This window comes from Oratosquilla oratoria, chromosome 41 (genome assembly GCF_046742065.1).
Source record: "Oratosquilla oratoria isolate Oo_2021 chromosome 41, ASM4674206v1, whole genome shotgun sequence".
Classification (NCBI taxonomy): Eukaryota; Metazoa; Arthropoda; class Malacostraca; order Stomatopoda; family Squillidae; genus Oratosquilla; species Oratosquilla oratoria.
The window spans coordinates 7,441,063-7,463,343 of record NC_134817.1 but is presented as its reverse complement, the minus strand read 5'-3'; the positions used below and the strand labels follow the sequence as shown (position 1 = coordinate 7,463,343).

The 22,281-nt window shown below is 38.8% G+C and overlaps 1 protein-coding gene across 23 annotated transcripts in view; it reads left to right on the top strand.

The window, feature by feature from the left end:
* Positions 1-22,281, top strand: part of hppy (MAP4K3-like protein hppy) — a 73,453-nt gene that overhangs the window by 39,341 nt on the left and 11,831 nt on the right. For 14 of the 23 annotated variants that reach the window (XM_076177891.1, XM_076177892.1, XM_076177894.1 and 11 more), the window contains 8 exons: positions 10,138-10,191; positions 11,550-11,791; positions 12,737-12,894; positions 16,060-16,264; positions 16,520-16,647; positions 17,839-17,979; positions 18,865-19,162; positions 21,915-22,007. In XM_076177891.1, the coding sequence (XP_076034006.1) occupies positions 10,138-10,191; positions 11,550-11,791; positions 12,737-12,894; positions 16,060-16,264; positions 16,520-16,647; positions 17,839-17,979; positions 18,865-19,162; positions 21,915-22,007 (1,319 nt within the window). The remainder of the gene's footprint in view (positions 1-10,137; positions 10,192-11,549; positions 11,792-12,736; positions 12,895-16,059; positions 16,265-16,519; positions 16,648-17,838; positions 17,980-18,864; positions 19,163-21,914; positions 22,008-22,281) is intronic. The other 9 variants (XM_076177898.1, XM_076177895.1, XM_076177901.1 and 6 more) reach the window with 1 other exon arrangement.

The window sequence follows — 22,281 nt, the reverse complement described above, 5'->3', positions numbered from 1 at the left end:
TTTCACAAAGGGCACTACATAACTGAGTGAAATTGTATTTCATTGATGAGAAGAAAGAGGACAAAGAATGCTGCCTTGTTGAAAGGACAAGTCAATGATTTTTTCTTTTTTCTTTTCTATTCATTATGATTGATTTCTTTTTAATTTTGTAATTGATTTATCTTGTTAATATTATAGTTTTGTGATTATGATCAACCTTGTTGCCTTGGCTCCTTCTCTACAGTTTTGTTCCCAATGCTAAATATAGCTGTTGGCCATTATTCCAGATCAGTAAAATACATCATTGTATCAGGGAACTTTATAGCCATTGTCGATGAATAGAAATGTCTGACACTAACCAGAATGAAATATGTAAAGGACAAATTTGTACAGAAGGGCTTAAGCTGGATAAGTTGAAATTGTTTGTGTGCTGCATATTAGTTCAAGGTAATCCCTGTCTTAATTGAGTTTGGATGTTTTTATAAATTAACCTTTTTTTTTGTGTTTGATGTTTCTTGAATTTGTTTCACTTGCCATGTTTGGCTTTATGCTTGATGTCTTTAGAATAGTCAAAGCAATAAACAATAAGATTTGTGATGTTTTGCCCAGAACGTGGAGCACTGATTTAAACATGATTGATTAATGCGCATCAGGTTTTCGTGTTGTGGATATTTTCAGCTGAAATTTTGACCATGGGCTCCGTATAGATTGAAAATAGGAAATGTATAATTTTTTCTTAGCAGTTACAGTATCTGCTCAAATTTTAACTCTGTTCATTGACAAGTTTTGGATTTTGATAATTGAAATTATGTATGAAAATATAGTCGGTATCATTTAAGAAATAATTAGGTTATATTAGTGTTTATGCTTAGAATGACAACGTCCTTGTATTTAGCATATATTGCGATTTTTCTGGAAAGCATTTTTATGCATAGAGAATCTATTTTATTTACTCAACAACTCTATTGGTGTAATGTTGGATCAACACATGCATGGTTTCTAACATACCCATAGATAATAATTTACAGTTTCAATTTTATCAATAATCATACATAAACATTTCTAAAGTCATGGATCATGTGTGTCTAAACTAATTGATATGTATTAGTTTGGTATTGTACCACAAATTTTGTTTATGCTCGCAACCTGTAGGTAGTGTCCCATCCCTGGCGATTCTAGTCTCATGTTTTTCATTATGGTTTCTTGAGGGCTGCGGGTCTCTTGCAACAGAGAACTGGGCAAATGAGTGATTGACTGATTGATTTATTGATTATTATGGATGGAGAGAAGATTTAACAGTGTCATTTTTATCTCCAGAGGCGTAACTGTACAAGTGTTCATATTCATGTTTGTGTTTATTATATGGACAAGTGATACATATTACACATATATACAACTGTGTATGGAAGTCCTCATCATGTGGAGAAATACACAAGTTTTGAAAAATGTAATTCTTACATGTTCATTAGATGAGTTTTTTGAGGGGAGGGGGGAGGTTAGGAGAGTAGATTTTCTGAAAGTGAATCATAAGAATAAAGGAGTGAGTAAATGTCTGGGTGGAATGAAAAGTATTATAGGGATTTCATGATGAAAGCAAAAAGTAGGTTGTATAAATGAGTGATTGTATCCCATAGTGCTGTATGTAGCAGAGATTTGAAATATGTAGGAGGCAGAAAGGAAGTATGAATGTTATTGAGATGAAATGCTGAAAAGAATGACAGGTATTTTAAGAATGATGGAGCAGTGGGGACCAGCTCTGGCTGTCAGACCCAGCTGTGGAAAAACTATGCTTTGTAGATGTGTCTTGTTAGAACTATAAGTCAGTAAAGCTATGATTAGATCAAATTAATTAAAATGCCACTGTTGACTTGTAAACAAAAACAGTGCAGATATATTTATGCTAAGGTAATTACTCAGTTTAGGAAAATTAGAGCTGAGTATTTTGAAATTATAAGGCTATATATACTGCAACAAGTAATTGAAGAGAAAATATTTTTTTGTAAAAATCTATACAAAAAAGAGAGTGACTGAACTCCAAGTAAAACACTCAGTTCCCCTCATGTTTTGGATAATATGATACTGTTCCATTAGTAGTGTTTCCAAAGAACCAGTATGTGAATTGACACAACTACTTTAAACTACTTTACAAGCACCTGATGATTTAGAATAGTGTTGTACAAACAATTTCATGCAAGTCATTTCTCGTTACCACATTCCAAGGTCAGTAGTTTGTTGGCTTAACGTGTGTTAAATGATTTTTGATTGACCTGGCAATTCTAAATTGAAAGCTTGCAGGTTTTAAGGAAGTGTTAAATGAGGAAGGACATAAGTTTGTTATCATACTTGGAGGCTACCATTAGATATAAGTGGAACATTATCTGCTGAAATGTTCCATAAATATGGCAGGTTATTTTTTGAGTGCCTGGAAGAACTTTGTAGGGACAGAAGAATAACAAAGTATAGAAGTGGTGATAAGTAGATTTTCCTTCCCTGTATTTGTGTGGAGTCAGGGCACATAGGAACTGAGTGATGTACTGATACATTCCATAGTTGAGTATTGTATATGCATGTGCATAAAAAAATTATAAAAGAAAACATAGAAGAGGCTCAGAGAGGTTTTAGACAAAGTATGGGATATGTGGACTGGATGTTTAAGGGCAGTGAGGAATGTGTATGAAGGTAGAGAGATAATGGCAACAGTTGCAGAATTGACCAACAAGTCACACAGAGAAGATATTTTGTGCTGCTGTTGTCTGATTAGGGTGAAAGTAAGGCAGTGTGAGATGAGGTGCTCAGGGTCTTCTCTACAGTGATTGTTATCTGAGGTAGTTCAAGTCTGTGGTTGGGCATATTATTTGTTGGCATTAGTTCAGTACAGGTTGATGACCTAAGTGTAGTTGTAGCAGTATGATTTGTATGCACTGTATATTGTACAGTACATTTAGTCCTTGTTTCAGGTCATAGTTATATTCTTAAAAACAGCAACATTGTATGGCAGAAGATGGTGATATTACTCTGTTCATGCAATGATGGCAGAAATATGTTAGATGATTATTTGGTGCATGGTTGAAATGTTTATACTTTTTTCATAAAGTTTGTAGCTACTTCATTATGTACAGTCCATTAATGCCTTACATAATGCTATAGTTACTCTTGAAAACCACAGTATTGTTCAAAATGACATTGTATGTCAGGAGAAAGAGTGAAGCCACCATGACTCATGGAGAAGAAAGGGAAGCTACATGTGAGAAAGTGTTGACAGAAATGCATAAGCTAACTACTTGGTGTGTGGTTTAGATATGTCATTTATTTTTGTATTATTATCTTCCTGAAGCTCTGTATCTTGTGTTTAGTTTATTAAGACCTTGCATAGCATCATGAATTTGTTCTTGGAAACCACACAACATTGTTTGGAATGACATACACTAGAAGAAACCGGTTCTTACAACTGTCAGTAAGAAGAGTGAATGAAGTGACGTGCATGTTTACTCATGCACTGTTGCCACATATGCATTAGCCGATTACTTTGTGCATGGTCAGTAATTTTCAGTTATTTTGCAGAAGCTTTTTTATGCATCTACAAGATCTTTGTATGTTGAGAGTCCAATTATAAAGGAATGCCTGTTTGTGTATACTGTATAAGTAAGATTGTAATAACAGTAGATATAGATTGTTTGAAAGGATGTAGTTTGAGGAAACTACACAATATTTCTTAAGAAAAAAAGAATTACTGGGAGAAGGTGTGTGTAGAAGAAAGAACAGACATTGCCTGCTGAAATGATATGGGCTTGTGAAGAGAGTGGAAGGAAACGGACTAGTCAGAAGAGTGTATGAAGCACTAGTGAAAGGTAGGAGATACAATAAACTATAAAAGGGAAAGAAGAAGAGTGTGAAAGTTGGGGAAAAATTTGGAGAATCATATATGCTGATGCATGAAGGGAGATAATGGAAGAGAGAAAATGGGGGGAGTAGAAGGAATGGAAATCGAGACAGGAAGGAGTTACAGCTTTAATGGTGAAAAATTAAGGTGGAGGGAAGTTTATTATGTTTTAGTCTTAGACTTTTCAAAGAGGATTGCGGAAGCTGACCCCACCCTTCCCCCTTTCCTTTTAGTTTTGAGGATATTATAAACTTATCAGTGATGGACAGCTAGGGGAGAATTTTATTGTGAATAAATAAAAACAAAAGGAATGTGTATCCAACACAACCAGTAGACATACATTTCTCACCATACATACATACCTTACCTAACAATATTAAACCAATGTAGAGAGATACAAAGGCTGTATTGGACCCTAGCGTTGGTTTTGCAGTGGACCATTAATGGGCAAAATTGAATGTCTTATATGTGGATGTGTTAGGTCTTCCCTGTGGTGGTCATAGAGAAACTATGCTCATAGCATCCTGTCTTATTCTTCAGTTATCATGTCATATATGATTCCAGCTTGTACTGTATCATCTCTTATATTTTGGATTTTTTTTAGCATTTGTTTGGGAAATTTTGTTTTCTCATCAATCAGCCTTAACAATGTTATGTGGGAGTGACAGTGAAAGAGTAGATTACTAAGTATCTATTTTATTCAGTAATTGATGCCCAGTGGCACGTGGGAAGGCTGAAAGTAATCTGTCATTATGGGCACCGACAAAGCGTCTTCAGTTACATAGGGCATGTGACATCCTTGAGTGTTAACCTAGGTTATCTATAAATCTACCTAGCAGCTTCATGCTCTGAGTGCAGTTTTGTGTGTGTGAAATTGGCCATTGTTCTAGCTATGCCTCTTGTGACGTCACAACTGATTAGGCATCACCATGTCGCGCTTTACTGTGCTACGTTATACTGCACTACACTGCACACAATGCCACAAACAACAATGAAAGTATAATTACAGGTCTACCCTATATTCAGCATCACTTGTCTTGCTATAGAAAGACAGCAATGTATACCATTAACAAAAAAATGCAAAATGAAGTTGAAGATAAATGTGGGTAAAAGTAAGGTGATGAGATGTACAAGAGAAGAGGATGGCAGCAAATTGGAAGTGAGTATTAAGGGAAAAACTGGAGGAAGTGGTATAGCTTTAGATATTTAGCTATGAATGTGCCAGGAAAGGGAGGAGTGGAGGTGGAGGTAGAATATAGATTGAGAGAAGCAAGTAAATGCCTTGGAGGGATTACAAAGTGAAATGAGGAATGAACATTAGGAAATGGATGGTAAGAGGAGATCATATGAAGGAGTGATTATGCCAACATCACAGTATGAGGCAGAAACATGGAACATAAGAGAGGAAGAGTTTAAATGTGTTTGGGATGAAATGCCCAAGAAGTATGGTAGGGGTTACTGGGTTGGATAGTGTGAAAAATGAGGTGAGTAGGGGAGTGGGAGATGGGATTGATGAAAGAGTATTGGGATGGTTTGGACACATGGAAAAAATGAGTGAAGAAAGATTAGTAAAAGAGGTGTGGAAGGAGTGAACATGAGGGGGCAACCAAGGATGAGATGGATGGATGGGGTAAAAGGGTCATTGGAAAAGAGGGGAATGTTGAGGAAGGAAGGGAGAAGACAGAAGATAGGGGTGAGAGGAGAATGGTGTATGAATGATGCTGTGATTCATGAAAGGGAATGGGTGGGGGAGGGAGTACGTGTGAATGATATTTTGACACAGCCTGAAGAGATTTCTCCCTTCTCTTTTTCTGCATGAGGGGTCGCCAATTAAATGAAGCAGCCTTGCTGTGTCTTGCAGCTTTGCTTCTGACCCAAGGCAGGGGGGGAGATGCAGGGATGACCTATCATCCTGGAGGAGCCAAGAAAAGGAGGGAGGGAGGGGTGGTGAATGGAAGTAGAGTATGTGGGGATGAAATGAGTGGGAGTAGATTTATACCTTTGTTTTTGGCTACCTTTAAGGGTGAAAAAGCTGCTGGTGTATGTATGTACGTATGTATAAACCTATCTTGAGAATCAAGTGAAACAAATGAAATTTATTGTAATTGAACTTAGTGTCAATTTTAGGGCTTCATTTAGTTATTGGCTTTTATTTTCACTTTCCCTGTTGAGTAGTATTTTCTCATGAAGTTTTGAAGTGGGGACCATGCTGTTTCATATTTTGTATATCCAGATGAGGCATCCTTAAGGATAAAACTGTAATGATAGAAATATTGTAAGAAGCATTTACAATCAGTACAAGCTAACCATGATAGACTTTCTCCTAAGATTTCTAAGGATTTCAATTGTTTTAAATGAGGTGCCCTATAACATTGCACTCAAAGACAACACTTGTAAAATGTACATAATTTTGCATTTTAAAAGTTGATTTCATAGGAAAAGTATTGAATCACATGTCAAAAAAGTGTAATAGAATCATTAACACGCAATTTTTCATTTTTATTTTGTGATGAAGCATGATGTGGAAGCAGTATCACAAGTGAAATTCACTTAATGTATGTACCACCCCTACATACACACTCACACACACTCACACACAAGTTGACCTCATAACACAATTGACTTGTGTGGAAATTGAAGTATGTTGGAGAACCAAGAGGCAGACTACTCAAATGGATGAAAGTTTTTTGAAGGGAAGATGCATGAGGACAGTAGTAAAGGATAAGATGTCAAGATGGAGATCAGTAACCAGTGGAGTTCCACAAGGTTCAGTGTTTGTACCAATAATGTTTCATACCAATGACGTGATAGAACATACAACAAGTTATGCTAACATGTTTGCTGATGGAGCAAAAATCATGAGAAGAGTGAAAGAGGAGGACTAGCCTATATTGCAAAAAGATCTAGACTTTTTTGCATGGAGCCAAGAATGGGAAATTAATTTCAACACCAAAAAATGCAAAGTACTGGAAATGGGCAACAGCTGCAGAAGACCATCTTTAAACAATTCCTTGGGAAGTGAACCTATTGCCAAAGCAAAAGAGGAGAAAGATATGAGAATGTTGATAAAAGACAACCTGTCACCTGACGGATAAAGCAGGATTGTGGAGAGAGATGTGCAGACTGCTGCAGAAGATTAAAGTGGCTTTTCCCTATATGGATGAAGAGTTGATAAAAAAACTCATTGGAGTCCTAATCCATCCTAGACTGAAATATGTGTCAGAGATATGGTCCCCACACAGACTGAAAGGTATAAGCAAGATCGAGAGAATACAAAGGGCAGCAATCAAAATGGTCCCCAACCTGAGAAATAAACCACATTAGGAAAGATAAAATCACTGGGTCTGCTGAATTTGAAAGATCAAAGAGGAGGTGATATAATGAGAGTATTCAGGTCACTAAAGAGAATGGGTTACATTGACAGAAGATATCTCTTGATTAAGTATAGGAAGGCTTTAAGAGGTCATGAGAACAAATTAAGGAATACATGTGTAAAGGATATAAAGAAATATTTTTCCAAATAGTTGCATAGATACTTGGAATAGCTTAGGTGATATAGCCCAAGCTGGAACAGTACAGTACATGAATTTAAATCTGAATATGATAATTGGAAATCAAAGATATTTAAGTTAGAACTGTACATAAACTTGAGGATAGGTATGATAAGTTGTAGAGTAGGAGAAAGGACCCAACGAGCATTGCTCCTCTCCTGTATGCTACAATTTGGTAAATACACATGCACATACTCACACACAAAGAAATTAGAAAGAAGCCAAAGAGCACGACTAAGATGGCACCTACACTATCAAATTTGACGTACGAACAAAGATTGGAGAAATTACAACTGATAGCACGAGAGCAGAGAAGGGAGAGAGGTGATTTGTTGACCATTTTCAGAATTATGAAAGGAATGAAGTTCTTGATAGAGATGATCTATTAAAATGGGACCAAAGAGAAACAAGAGGACACACAAAGAAACTAAAGAAAGACAGTTACAGAAGAGACCTGAAAAAGAATAGTTTTCCACACAGTGATCGATGTCTGGAACCAATTGAACAATGAATGCCAGAACTATACACGATTTCAAGAAAAAAATGGACGTGGAGAGATATGAGAACAGGTCACAACGAGCTTAGCTCCTGTCCCATAAAATACAACTAGGTAAATACTACTCAAGATATTAAGAAAAAAACTTGATGCTGAAAGATACAAAGACTGGTCACCTCGAGCATAGCTCCCTTCCCATATAATACAACTAGGTAAATATGTGCGTACAGTTAGGTATGGTAATTTGAGAATAAGTGAGGAATTTCAATTTTCCATGCAAAGGTGGAAACTCTAGGAATAGACTGAGGGATGAAATACCACAAGCTGGAACTACACATGATTTAAGAAATGAATCAAGACAATTGGAGAGTAAGACAGGACCCCATGAGTGTAACAATTGAACACTAACAGGCAAAGACACATGTGTACACATACATACAAACACATGCGCGCACACACAAATCCAGGCATGCACGTGAACACACATAATTGTTTGATGAGGCACTCATGAATATACTTAAAGAACACAAAATGACTTGCACAAAAAAGTATGTGCATGTACACAAAAGGATGATGAAACTTGTATGTAGAAAATTAAAAGGAAGACTAGTAACTGCTAATTGAGCTGTGGAAAAAGAGATGGGGTATTTGAGACGGACACAAGCCTATAACATTCAGCTAGGCAGATGCAAACACACACACACACATACACAATCTATTCTCTCTCTCTCTCTCTCTCCTCCATCCTCCAACAGTCCCCCTCTCTCTCTCCCCTTCCTCACTCTTTCTCACACACACTTACACAGAAACACACACACTCCTTCTCTCTCTCTCTCTCTCTCTCTCTCTCTCTCTCTCTCTCTCTCTCTCTCTCTCTCTCTCTCTCTCTCTCTCCTCCCTCCTCCAACATTCCCCCTCTCTCCCCTGTCTCACTCTCTTTCTCTCACACACATACACAGAAACACATACACACCTTCTCTCTCTCTCTCTCTCTCTCTCTCTCTCTCTCTCTCTCTCTCTCTCTCTCTCTCTGTCTCTCTCTCTCTCCTCCTCCCTCCTCCAACAGTCCCCCTCTCTCTCCCCTTCCTCACTCTCTTTCTCACACACACATACACAGAAACACATACACACCTTCTCGCTCTTTCTCTTTCCTCTCCAATCTCCTTTCTCTCTCCTCACACTCCTTTCTCTCTCCTCACACTCCTTTCTCTGCTCTCTGTCCTCACTCTCCTCTCCTTTCTATCCTCTTTTTTCTGCTCTTGCTCTTCTCCTGTCTCCTCTCATCTCTTTCCTCTCTTCTTTCTCTCTTTGCTCTTTCTCCTGCTATCTCTCACTCTTTTTCTCTCATGCTCTCTTTCACTTCTCTCTCCCCTTCTCTCTCTCTCTCTCTCTCTCTCTCTCTCTCTCTCTCTCTCTCCTCTCTCTCCCCTCTCTCCTCTCTCTTTCCCTCTCCCTCTCACATTCTGTCTCCCCCCTCTCTCTCTCTCCATCACCACCTCTCTCTCCCTATCTCTATCTCTCTTCCCCTCTCTCCTCGCCCCCTTTCTCCTCTCCCCCTTTCTCCTCTCCCCCTCTCTCTCACTCCCTCTCTCTCTCTCCTTCATTCCTCTTTTCTCCTCTTCTGTTCTCTCCTACTCCCTTCCATTCCCCCTCTCTTCCCTTTCCTCTCCCCTTTCTTTCTCTCTTATTCCCCTTCTGTCTCTCTTCTCATTCTCCCACTCTCATTCTCACCCTCTCTTTCAAGTCACCATTCTTTCACAAAAAAACTTCTCTTATCTCACTTACCTCTCTCCTCTTTTCTTTCTCACTCATTCTCTCTGTCTCTCATATGTCTTAAATATTTTCTCATTCCCTATGTTGACTGTATATTTGTGTACATATAACTTACTTCATTATGTAGGCCCACATACATAAACCAAGTACAGAGCCTTGAAACAGAAATTAGTTTTACTGTTTATCCCCTGAAAATAAATTATATTCTTTTTATCCTTACCAAACATGTGTCCCCAGAGTAGAATTTGTTCAAATAATATATTTTTAGTTAATGTGGCTTGTGTAGGTTGAGGCCTTTGTGGCCAGTGTTTGAAATTTACATATTATGGAATTTACTGAAATGCAACTTGTTTATTGTAACTACTAGATTTGTTTTCTTTAGCTCTTGTGGTTCAGAACTCTTGGCATGCAGTGTTCTCAATTTAATTTGGTAGGCTAAGCTAAGCGTCCATTTCCAGGGGACACCAAGATCGTCTCTCTGACTTGGATGTGGATTTGACCTACTCATCACAGTACGTTGTTGTTGCATGTCAGTCACCATCTTCTAGTTGACGTCCCCCTCCCCCTTCCCCCGCACTTGCTACACTTTATCGGCCAGATGTGCATGACCTCATTGTCACCTTTTCTTACACCCTTTTTTTCCACTCAGCAATTTTTCACCATGATTTTTCTTTTTCACTTCAGTTGCTCTTTGATAATGATGAATTTTGTCTACTCCAAGGTCTTTTATAAGCAAATTATTTTTTTTACATGATGGTGTAAGTCTTGTGATTGGCTTTATTTCTTTACTTTCTTAGTTCCCTCTTTATTAAATGGATTAAATCAAATTATGTATTCTTCTTGTCTGGGCCTTAAAATTAAATCAATACATGGTTCTTTTTGGCTGTAAATAAGAAAAAATAGAAATAATTTTCTATAGAAAACCCATTTTCAGAGCATTTTGAATAAATAGGTAATAATTATTTTATAAATACAAATTTATGCAATTTCTCTGAGATGGAAGCATTGTTGCATGCACCCGCTAAGCCAGTTTGTATAGTTATGTACATTAATTACATTCTCTCATGATTACTTTTTTTTGAAAAATGTAATTCATTTCGAGATTAATAAGGTGCACTTGTTAGCAAAAAGTACCTTAACTAAAAACACTAATACTAATAAGACTGATTACCCAAATGAGTTGTTCCAAATTCAGTTTAGTGTACATTTGCTGTACACAGGATCTTCAACTATTTTAGGAGGATGAATTCAGAGTGATTTTATGAGATTTATTAATTAAGAAATGTAAAATGATAGATGCTTCTCAGTTTAGCATAATCACAATTATATAGAGATAAGTTTTTAAGAAACAACCTTTTTCAATTTTCTCATGAATAAAGATTAAGAAAAGGAAGGGATTTTGTTGTGAATATTTATTATATATATATAAGTAGTTATATATTATATATATATATATATACATATATATAATATTGTCACAAATTACCTTTGAAGTGTGGTCACAGGTACACATTTCTATCAAATTTTATTCGAAATCTGTTCGCAAATAAAAAAATAAATAAATCTTCCAAAATAAGGAAGGATGACTTCCTGAATTCTTGAGCAGGTACTCCAGAAAACAATTGTACCTTACTAGGAAACATGTTGGCCAAACCTTGTGCTATGTAGTCTGGGCTTTGGTGGTTTTGTTGCTGTCTTCTTCTAATTTAGAATGATTAACAGATATCATTTCCATGATATATATATTCATAGTTTGCAAATATCATGTAATTCCTTACATGATCAGTCTTTTGTTTGCATTCTGATAATGCAGTATATAATTGTAGACAGTGTTTGCTATGAAGTGATGAAATTTCTTTTTTGAAACTAGAGCAACTTTACCTGTGGGGTTGAGTGAAAGCCCTCTGTGCGACGCTAGTCAGGCTCTGGATGAAGCCAACCACAACCAAACCACGACCAAAGACAAAAGTACCCGACGCCATTCCAGCGTTGAGCCCGGCACTGAACATGATGAACTAAGCCACCAAACAGCAACATTAACCCTTACCAATTCCTCGCCGTCCCCCCGACATCGTACACATAGTGACAGTCAGACTGACCGTAGAAGAGAAGGTATGGAAATATTTGTCCTTCCCTTTCTCCTGTTCATTTCCCCGCCTCTCACCATCTTGTCATTTTAGTAGTTATAAACTTATCTCCCAGTCTTTTCATTACAATGACACTATAGATTTTGCTGTGGTAGTTGTCAGGTGATTTCATTCAGTTATTCCATCAGTGTCCAGAGGCCCCCACTCTGTGCTGAATAAATTGGTTTGTTATTGGCCTAAACAGATATTTTGAAGGGGATATTGGTTATTATTGTGTAAACAAAACTGATCTTTAACTCAACAATACCAAGGGGTCATGTCTTAGTAGAATTATATGGCATTAGCCTTTGCTAATTCTTTTAAGAAGACATTTTGTTACTGATCAACCAGTAAGGTCAATGTCTTCCTTTTAAAGGAAGCACTGGGTATTGAAGAATTAATGATTAACCTTATCATTTACAAGATGAAGTTTGTGTTTGTGTTCAGGCTAAGGACCATGCCTCAGCTGAATGAAATTATTTAGATTTGCCGCAACAAATATAATGTGACACATTACTGAAGGCCTGAAAGGAAACCTTTGTGATCTCTATATTCTATTTTGTCATGTCAGGTCAATACTAAATATCATCGAAAGACATCTAAAAAAATATATCGGTAATGAAAAAGTGGGGAAAGGCCATAGTTGTTCAGCCATAGTTGTCAGGAACAGAAGGATTGACGCTCATTAATACCATTAAATGTTGACAGTATGAGAGCCCCTTAATTGCAACTACATTCTCTGTATACTGATGCACTTTCATTTGTATAAATCTGCTTTATTTTGAGACCATGTAGATGATGAGCAGAAAAATTCATATGTACATAGATTGATAGGATTTTTAGTAGTGACTTGACATCATTTAGTTCCAAGTAATATATCTGTGTACTTATTATTTTTTTTTCTCCTTTCTTTTTTCTTTTGTAACCAAAGTTACAGAAAATGGTGGAGCAGAAGAGGAGGAGGGAGGTAACACTCCTCCTGTACCTCCAAGAAGGAAAGAGAAGAAGAGACCACAAACGCCTCCAAGACCCCAGTCCAATGGTCTTCCTCCCACTCCAAAGGTGCATATGGGGGCGTGCTTCTCGAAGGTAAGCATGTTCATCAAAGTTAGTATACAGTAGTTCTCTCTTTCTTGGGATGACACCCAGGACTGGAGAAAGGTAATTGTAACTATACTCTACATGCATTTGTGCACCTGACCTCTGACATTCATGAGGGGTTAAGGGACGTGAATAATTATACCAAACTCTCCAGACCCATGCTGTCTATCTGTATACCAAGGGCTTCTTTACCCCTTATATGGAAGTAGCAAAGTCAAAAGGTATGCATCCACTCCCACCCATTCCACCACCCTTGTTTCCCTTGTTTGCCAGTAAAAAATTATAGTGGAGAGATGATGGTGGAGATGTGCCTAGAAAGAGTGTTAATGACAGTAAATACAGTGTTTAGGAAGAAAGCCAAACATAAGTAAACATGGGAGAGGGTGGTGGATGGAAGGGTTGTAGGTAGGGCTTTAATGGACTATACAGTGGTAACCAGGAGAAGAGTAGGAAGAGTTTTGGATGTATTTGTTCTAAGGAGAGTGGGGAAATACCAGATAATTTTTTGGTAGAAAGTAAGTTGAGAGTGGAGGATAGATGGAGAAAGAGGAAAAGGACAGAAGGTAGGGAGGTGCTAAGAGTAAACTTCTTAAATGAGAAAGAAAAGGAGGAGTATAAGAAGCAAAAAGAAAAGTGGGAGGGAGTGAAGCATTGAATAGAACTAGGAGTGGAGGAGGAATGGGGATGTTTCAAGGATGGAGTCACACGATGTGCACAGATGGTGTGTGGAACAAAGAGGGGAGGAGGAAATAGGAGGAAGGGTAGTGAGTGGTGGTATGAGGAAGCAAAGAAGGGTGTAGAAGAGAAGCAGCAAGCATTCATAGACTGGTTACAAAATAGGATGAGAAAATCATATGAGAGGTACAAAGAAAAGAGAAGTAAAGCATAAGATAAAGGAGGCAAAGAGGAGAGCAGATGTGAAATGGGGTAAGAGTATGACAGAAAATTTTGAAAGTAATAAAAAGATATTTTTGAAAGGAAATTGAGAGAGGAAGAGGAGGCAAATCAAGTAGAGAAGAAAAGGTAAAAAAGTGTAGATGGAGAGATGATAATGGAAGGGACAGCAGTAAGAGGAAGATGGGAAGAGTGCTTTAGGGTGCTGCTAAATGTTAAAGAGGATAGGGAGGGATAGTTGCAGTGGGAAGTGCTAAGAAAATCACTGATAAATGAGGAAAACAGAGGCAAAATAAGGAAAGATGATGTCAATACAGTTATTAAAATGATGAGGGCAGATAAGGCACCTGGGTTGGATGGGTGTCATGTGGAGTGTCAAAAAAAAGGGAGATACAGTGATGGTGAACTGGCTGGTGAGGTTTAATGTTTGTGTAAAAGAGGGTAGAGTGCCAGAGGACTGGAGGAGTGCCTGTATAGTTCTGCTTTGTAAGGGAAAAGGGGACCGGTGTAAGTGTAGCAGTTTGAGAGGGATCAATTTGTTGAGTGTAATTGGGAAGGCTTATGGGAGAGTTTTGATTGAGAAGATTAGGAGAGGAACAGAGAGAGTAATTGGTGAGGAATAGTGGGTTTAGGACAGGTGGGGGTTGTGTGGATTTTTGTGGTAAGGCAGATATGTAAGGAAGCTTTAGGAAAAGGTAAGGATGTTTTTATGGGCCTTTAGATTTAAAAAAGGCTTATGACAGGGTAGACAAGAAGGCACTGGGAGGTATTGCAGATATATGGTATAGGAGGAAAACTGTTAAAAGCAGTCAATAGTTTTTATGAGAGTAGTAGAGCCAGTGTTATAACTAGAAATGAAGAGAGTGAGTGGTTTGAAGTAAAGGTGGGATGCCAAGGATGAATTATGCTGCCTTGGCTGTTCAATTTATACATGGATGGGGTGGTGTGAGAGGTAAACACATGGGTAATGGGCCAGGGATTGGAGATGGTTAAAGGAAATGGGAGATAAGCCAGTTGTTGTTTGCTGATGACACTGCACTTGTAGCAGGATCAGAGGAGGGATTAATGAAGTTAGTGACAGTTTTGGAAGGTGTGCAAAAGAAGGAAGTTGATGATAAATATGGATAAATGTAAGGTGATGAAATGTACAAAGGGAGAATATGGTGAGAGTTTGGAAGTGGTATTAAGGAAGAGAGACTGAAAGTGGATACCTTTAGATACTTGTGTGTGACTGGTGGGAGAGGGAGGAGTGGAGGTGGAGGTAGGATGTAGGTTGAAAGCAAGTAAATGCCTTGGGGGATTAAAGAATGTAATGAGAAATAGACTTTTGGGAATGGATGCTAAGAGGAGATTGTATGAAGGATTGATTGTGCTGACAACATTGTATGGGGCAGAAATGTGGAACATATGAGAGGAAAAGTTTAAATGTGTTTGAGATAAAATGCCTGAGAAGTATGGTAGGAGTTACTAGACTGAATAGAGTGAGAAAGGAGGTGAGGAGGAGAGCAGCAGTGTGAAGGAAGTTGGGAGATAGGGTTGTTGAAAGAATATCAGGATAGTTTGGACACATGAAAAGAATGAGTGAAGAAAGATTAGTTAAAGATGTGTGGTAGGCAGAGGTGGAGGGAGTGAACATGAGGGAGTGACACAGTATGAGATGAATGGATGGAGTAAAAGGTGCATTGGGGAAGAGGGGAATGTCTGTTGAGAAAGGAAGGGAAAAGACAGTAGATAGGGGTGAGTGGAGAATGATTATGTATGGATGATGCTGTGATGCATGGAAGGGAGTGGGTAGGGGATGTGGTGGGTGAGGGAGTAACAGTGAATGATATTTTGATGCAGCCCGAAGGGATTTTTTCCCGTCTTTTCTTTTTCTGCATGAGGGGACAGAGAGGGGGGGCTGCCAATTAAATGAGGCAGTCTTGTTGTGAATGTGCTGTGTCTTGCTACACTACTTCTTATCCAGGGCAATGAGCAAGATGCAGGGATGACCCATCATCCAGGAGGAGCCAAGAAAAGAGGGAGGGAGGGGTGGTGAATAGGACTAGAGTATGTAATGAATAAGGTGACACCCGAGAAATATCTCACCAGAAACCAGTTGGCAAGGAGGCAAGATTACTGGCAAGACCCTTTCATGTGGGGATGAAATGGGTGGAAGTGGATTTATGCCTTTGACTTTGGCTACCTCCCTTGTAAGGGGGAAAGAGCTGTCGATATATTACAAGTTTTTATTAAATAAACAAAAATTCTGTTGTTCAGGTATTCAATGGCTGTCCGCTCCATATCAACTGCACTGCTTCTTGGATTCATCCGGAGACCAGAGACCAACACATTCTCATTGGTGCCGAGGAGGGTATCTACACCCTCAACCTGAATGAGTTGCATGAAGCCGCCATGGAGCAGCTTGTTCCCACCAGAACGACTTGGATGTTTGTCATCAAAGATGTTGTGATGACGATATCAGGTTACAGAATTGCTTAGTTTGGCCTTGTGCCTAAGTTGATTAAAGGAGAAATTTATTCTTATGTTTGACATATTAGAAATTTACTTTGGTGTTTTATGATGTTAAGGGGAAAAATTTATGCTTAATTGTCACTTTAATTTAAATATATGTAGTTTTCACTAAGTCCAAAAATACAAACGTTTTCTTTTGTCATGAAAAGTAATTAGCAAATAATACTATATTATTATTATTATTATTATTATTATTATTTTCCAGGCAAAGGTCCATATTTGTACAGGCATGAACTTCTTGGATTGCATAGTAGACACATGCACAAATTTTCCCTCCCAATGAACAAGATTCCTGAAAGGTTTTTACCAAGAAAATATGCTATAACAACCAAGGTAATGTTATTTTATGATTTTTTATAATGTTTATGTTACATATATATATATGTATATATATATATATTTTTTTTATGTTACATATATATATATATATATATATATATTTTTTTTTTTTATACAAGATATTACACAGGGTTGGATCAATGGATTAGAGGAGTTCATATATAATTCTGCTATGCAAGGAAAAGGGAGATAGATATGAATGTAATTGTGTTAGATAAGTTTGTTGAGTGTGGTTGGTAAGGTGTGCTTATCTAACCATCTCTTAAAACAGAGACACCATCCTAGCCTTCCGATAGGGGGGATTTTGTGATGTTAAACCATATCATGTTTATGAGTTACCCCCTGATTTTGTGAACTGGTTTGATGATGTTTTCTGTGTTTATTATTACTCAGAATAAAAGAGAATGAGTAATACAACAGAGGGGAATGTCTATTGAGGAAGGACGGGAGAGGACAGAAGACAAGGGTGAATGGAGAATGGTTGTATATGGATGATGCTGTGATGCATGAGGTGGAATGGGTGGGGGGATGGGGGGTGAGGTAGTATGTGTGAGAAAAATTTGACACAGCCCGAATGGATTTCTCCCCGTCTCCTCCTTTTCTGCACGGGGGGCAGTGGACAAGGTGCAGGGATGACCTGTCATCCAGGAGGTGCTAAGATAAGAGGGAGGGTGGAGTGCATTTAGGGATGGAATGGGTGGGAATGGTTTTATGCCTTTTTCTTTTTGGCTACCTCCCTTGTAAGGGGAAAAAAGTCTTGTTATATGTATGGATGCAACAAATGGGTTTTTGGATGGGTGAGAGATAGGGATGGAATGGGTGGGAATTATTTTTTATGCCTTTTTCTTTTTGGCCACCCCCCTTGTAAGGGGGAAAAAGCCTTGGTATATGTATGTATGTATGTATGAGAGATAGATGTAGGGAGGATGTATGCTTATGCTCAGCCACCCGCTTCAATCAATCTGTTGCCCCTGATCTCTCTTGATGGAGGGTCACGGCTGGCAACAGCTACCAGACTGGCCCATATGTCACTGAAGGAAGAAATATTGTGTTGTTGTCCTGGCTAGGATAGGGTGTAAGATGAGTTCACCCTTTAAACTTGCCTCTAAGTAACTGCCACCCTCTCCCCTTTATTATTGTATCAATAATAGTAATAAATCTGTGATGTATCGTTTATCTTTTCAGGTTCCTGACACTAAAGGAACGTTGCGGAGCTGTGTGGGGCGCAATCCCTACAATGGCTACAAGTACCTGTGTGGAGCGACAGCTTCCTCACTATACCTTATGCAGTGGTATGACCCCCTAAACAAATTCATGCTGCTCAAGGTAAGAACATGTAATGAAATCATGCCACAAATAAGAGAGGATTATTATTATTATTATTATTATTATTATTTTGGTCAGGAGATTGGCAACAGAATTGTATTCAGTGCTTTTAACTTTTGAAACATAGTGGCACAGTTCTAAGATTATATTGTGGCTAATGACATGGATTGTGTGTAATTTATGGGTAGATGATGGGTTGAAATTAGTTGATTGATAGATCCCATGTTCTTTAAGGGTTAGAATTCATCTCAGTGTGGGTAGTGACAGTCATTATAATACATTTGTTTTTAGCTCTTGCCAGATGATTTTTAGTTAGTTTGGGGGGAACTTCCCCTAACATTTGGTGGTTAATCAAGGCTGCCTTTAATCTGTGATCTCTCCATTGTTTTGAGCGCTCCCCTCATTTGAATGATCTTAAGGTATATTAGAATGTCATCCACGAGGAGCTAAGATGAGAGGGGGAAAGGGTGGTGGATGGGAGTGGAAGAGGTGGAAGCAGGTATGACTTAGGTACCTCCACTTCAAGGGGAAAAAACTCTTGGAATATATAGATAGAAAAAAATTATTTAAACTTAGAGTTTATGAATCACATTACAGGTACCAAGACATGGAAAATAAACTTTAGTAGTTAATATTTGAAAGTCTAAACATTACCCAGAGTTTTGTGAATCACATTATAGGTACCAAGACATGGAAAATAAAAAAAATTTAGTAGTTAATATTTGAAAGTCTAAACATTATCCAAGGTCTTGGTATATAAATAGATAGTAAACAGTGAGACCAATGCATAATTCATGTTATTATTATTAATTTATGTTTATGGTATTTGCTTCTTCTCTAGGAGGTTGTTCCTGATGTTAAAACCAAACGATCATTTACTTCCAGCAAAGTGATTGTTATCTACAACATCCACTGCGAGTGTTTGAGATGATCATCACTCCAGATCTAGAGTACCCCTTAATGTGTATCGATGTCCATCGAGGCTACGCTAATGGTGACGGTGATGAAACGCTCAAGCTAAACCTAATCAATCTCAACACTGGCACCACTTGGGTTCCTGGCGAGGACAGTGACAGTGATGACCTCTATATGGATGGAATGGCAACTGTCATCCCAAGAAATAGTCTTCAAGTCCTAAATGTCACGCAAATTGAGAAAGATGCCATTCTAGTCTGTTACGATAGTAAGTATTGTGATGATGTCGTTTTTGTGTCTTTTATTGCCTGTTTCCATATCAAATGACCTTTTTTGTACTTAAAAGGGGGATTGCAAAGTCTGAGCATACGCCTGTCCCCCACCCATTTATTTCCCCTCCCATCGTAGCACTTTGTGTGTAAAGGGTCATCCCTGACCCCTGCCACACCACTGAGGTGTAAGGTAATGCAGGGAGACAGTACCTCCACAGTAGGACATGACACCTGGAAGCTGGTTTTACTCTTCATTATATAGTGCTCTCCCCCCAACCCCCCACCACTACCATCCACTCATAAAATTGATATACATACATATATCAAGGCTTTTTCCCCCTTACAAGGGAGGTAGCCAAAAAGGAAAAGGTATAAAATCATTCCCACCCATTCTATCCCTGAACACACTCCACACCCCTCCACCCTCCCTCTTATCTTAGCACCTCCTGGATGACGGGTCATTCCTGCACCTTGTCCACTGCCCTGGGTCAGAAGCAGTGTCGCAAGACACAGCACATCCATAAAATTGATCATATACCAAAAACATTTAGCTAAAGGTCCTTCCATCCCCCTCGTGAGGGGAGGGCCTATCCAGGGCATATCCACCCATCACCATCCAACATGGATTTTTTTTTCCATTTTATCTTAGCTACCTGTAGAGGAAGGGTCATTCCTGTCATATGCCCACTGCTTGGGTCAAAAGCAGTGCAACAAGACACAGCACTTCCATAGCAAGGGCCAACAGCTGAACCTAGTTTACCCCCCCACACACACACACACATTATTCAAGATTTTAAGAAAAAACTTGATGCTGAAAGATACAAAGACAGGTCACCACAAGCATAGCTCCCTTTCCATATAATACAACTAGGTAAATATACACACCTCCACTTCAGGGCATGGTGACCCTGCCCCCCATTCACTCAAGAAACAACAGAATAAACAAGAAGAAATTCCTTTTATGTACATCAGGTTATCCATTCACAGCCACTCTCCACTCATACATTTCTCTTGCCCTCCTCCTTCCCCGCTCAAAATACTTTCCTCTTGTACCAAAGGTTCCCTCCACCCCTTCCATCCCATTTTCAATCTTCCCCTCAAGTTCACTCCATCCACCTCTGCCTTACACACTTTTTACTGTTCTTTATTCACTCCTTTTCAAATGGTCAGACCATCCCAGTATTTTTTTTATCAACACAATGTGCCAGCTCTCTTTTCACCCCCGCTCTGTGTCTTGCCTCTTTATTTTTCACTCTATTCATCTTCATAACCCCAACACACTTCTTAAACACTTCATCTCTAACACATCTAAACTCCTCCTTTCTGTCTCCTTTATATTCCAAGTCTCAGTCTTGCTGCCCCAAGGAATGGTATGACTGGAATGGTGTTTTCCCACAAATCCCTTATAGGGTATGTAGTGTGTTGGTGGTATCCATGATTGTGTACAATGTAGGGTGTACAAAGTCAGGTGAATATAGTTGAAACTACCTTGGGCCTGGTTCACAGGATGAGTGACTACCTCAGGATGGAAATAAGTTTTTATACATACATACATACATATACCAAGGGCCTTTTCCCCTTACAAGGGAGGTAGCCAAAGTCATAGACATAAATCCACTCCCATCCATTTAATCACCACATACTCCACTCCCATTCACCACCTCTCCCTCCCTCTTTTCTTGGCACCTCCTGGATGATGGGTCATCCCTGCATCTTGCCCACTGCCCTGGATCAGAAGCAGTGCAGCAAGATACAGCACATCCACAGCAAGGCCACTTCAATTAATCAGTGACCCCACCCCCTCTCTGTCCCCTCATGCAGAAAAAGAGAAGATGGGGAGAAATCCCTTCAGGCTGTGTCAGAATATCATTTGCACATACTCCCTCACCCCCCCTATCCCCACCCACCCCCTTCCATGCATCACAGGATCATCCATACACAACTATTCTCAACTCACCCCTGTCTTCTCCCTTCCTTTCTCAACAGACATTCCCCTCTTCCCCAATGCCCCTTTTACCCCATCCATTCATCTCATCCTTGGTTGCCCCCTCATGTTCACTTCCTCCACCTCTGCCTACCACACCTGTTTTAATAATCTTTCTTCACTCATTCTTTCCATGTGTCCAAACCATCCCAATACTCTTTCATTCACCCTATCTTCGAACTCCCTTTCCATCCCTGCTTTCCATGTGTCCAAACCATTCCAGTATTCTTTCATCAACCCTATCTCCCAACTCCCTTTCCACCCCCACTCACCTCCTCACATTTCTCACCCTATCCAGTCTAGTAACCCCTACCATACTTCTCAGGCATTTCATCTCAAACACATTTAAACTTCCTCTCTCATGTTCCATGTTTCTGCCCCCTACAGTGCTGTTAGCACAATCACCCTTTCATATAATCTCCTCTTAGCATCCATTCCCAAATGTCTGTTTGTCATTACACCTTTTATAGATTGTGAAAATGGGATCTGGGCTCTTTCTGTCTGGCTGAGCGGTTTAGGGTGTTGTTACTTGTGGCAAAGGTCGAGGTGAGGGCGGTTTGAATCCTGCCACCAGCCAAATTGAACCAAGGGCATGGTTCATTAAATTCCACGCTACAAAGCCCTCTGTGAGGGGCACTGTCCTAGCCTCCGATAGTGGGGGAGTGTGTGACGTTAAACCATATCATTATCATATGTATATATATATGATAAAGAGTACCTTTATTGGTTACCTCTCGTATACATTTTTACATTTTTCTTTTCAGATATTGTTAGAGTAGTTAATCTTCAAGGAAAAACTAAAGAAAGGAAAAGACAGACGTCAGAATTGAAATTTGATTTTAATATAGATTCTATAGGTGAGTGCCATTTTCATGATTACTTTGATAAGTCATAAATTATAATACTGCCATATTCACAATTTCACTAAAAATATTAAAAAATAAACAATGATTAATTGCAAAAAGCTTCATAGAGCTGAAGTGCAGGATGTTTACCAATAGTGAGATGATAACAGATTGACCATGCAACTTTTCATTGCTGTTGCAATGTGTGGCAGGCTTTGTTTGGTTCAGTTACTGGATCAGTATTTGAATAGAGGAGCAATTTCTTTTGCAAAATGTTTGAATATTG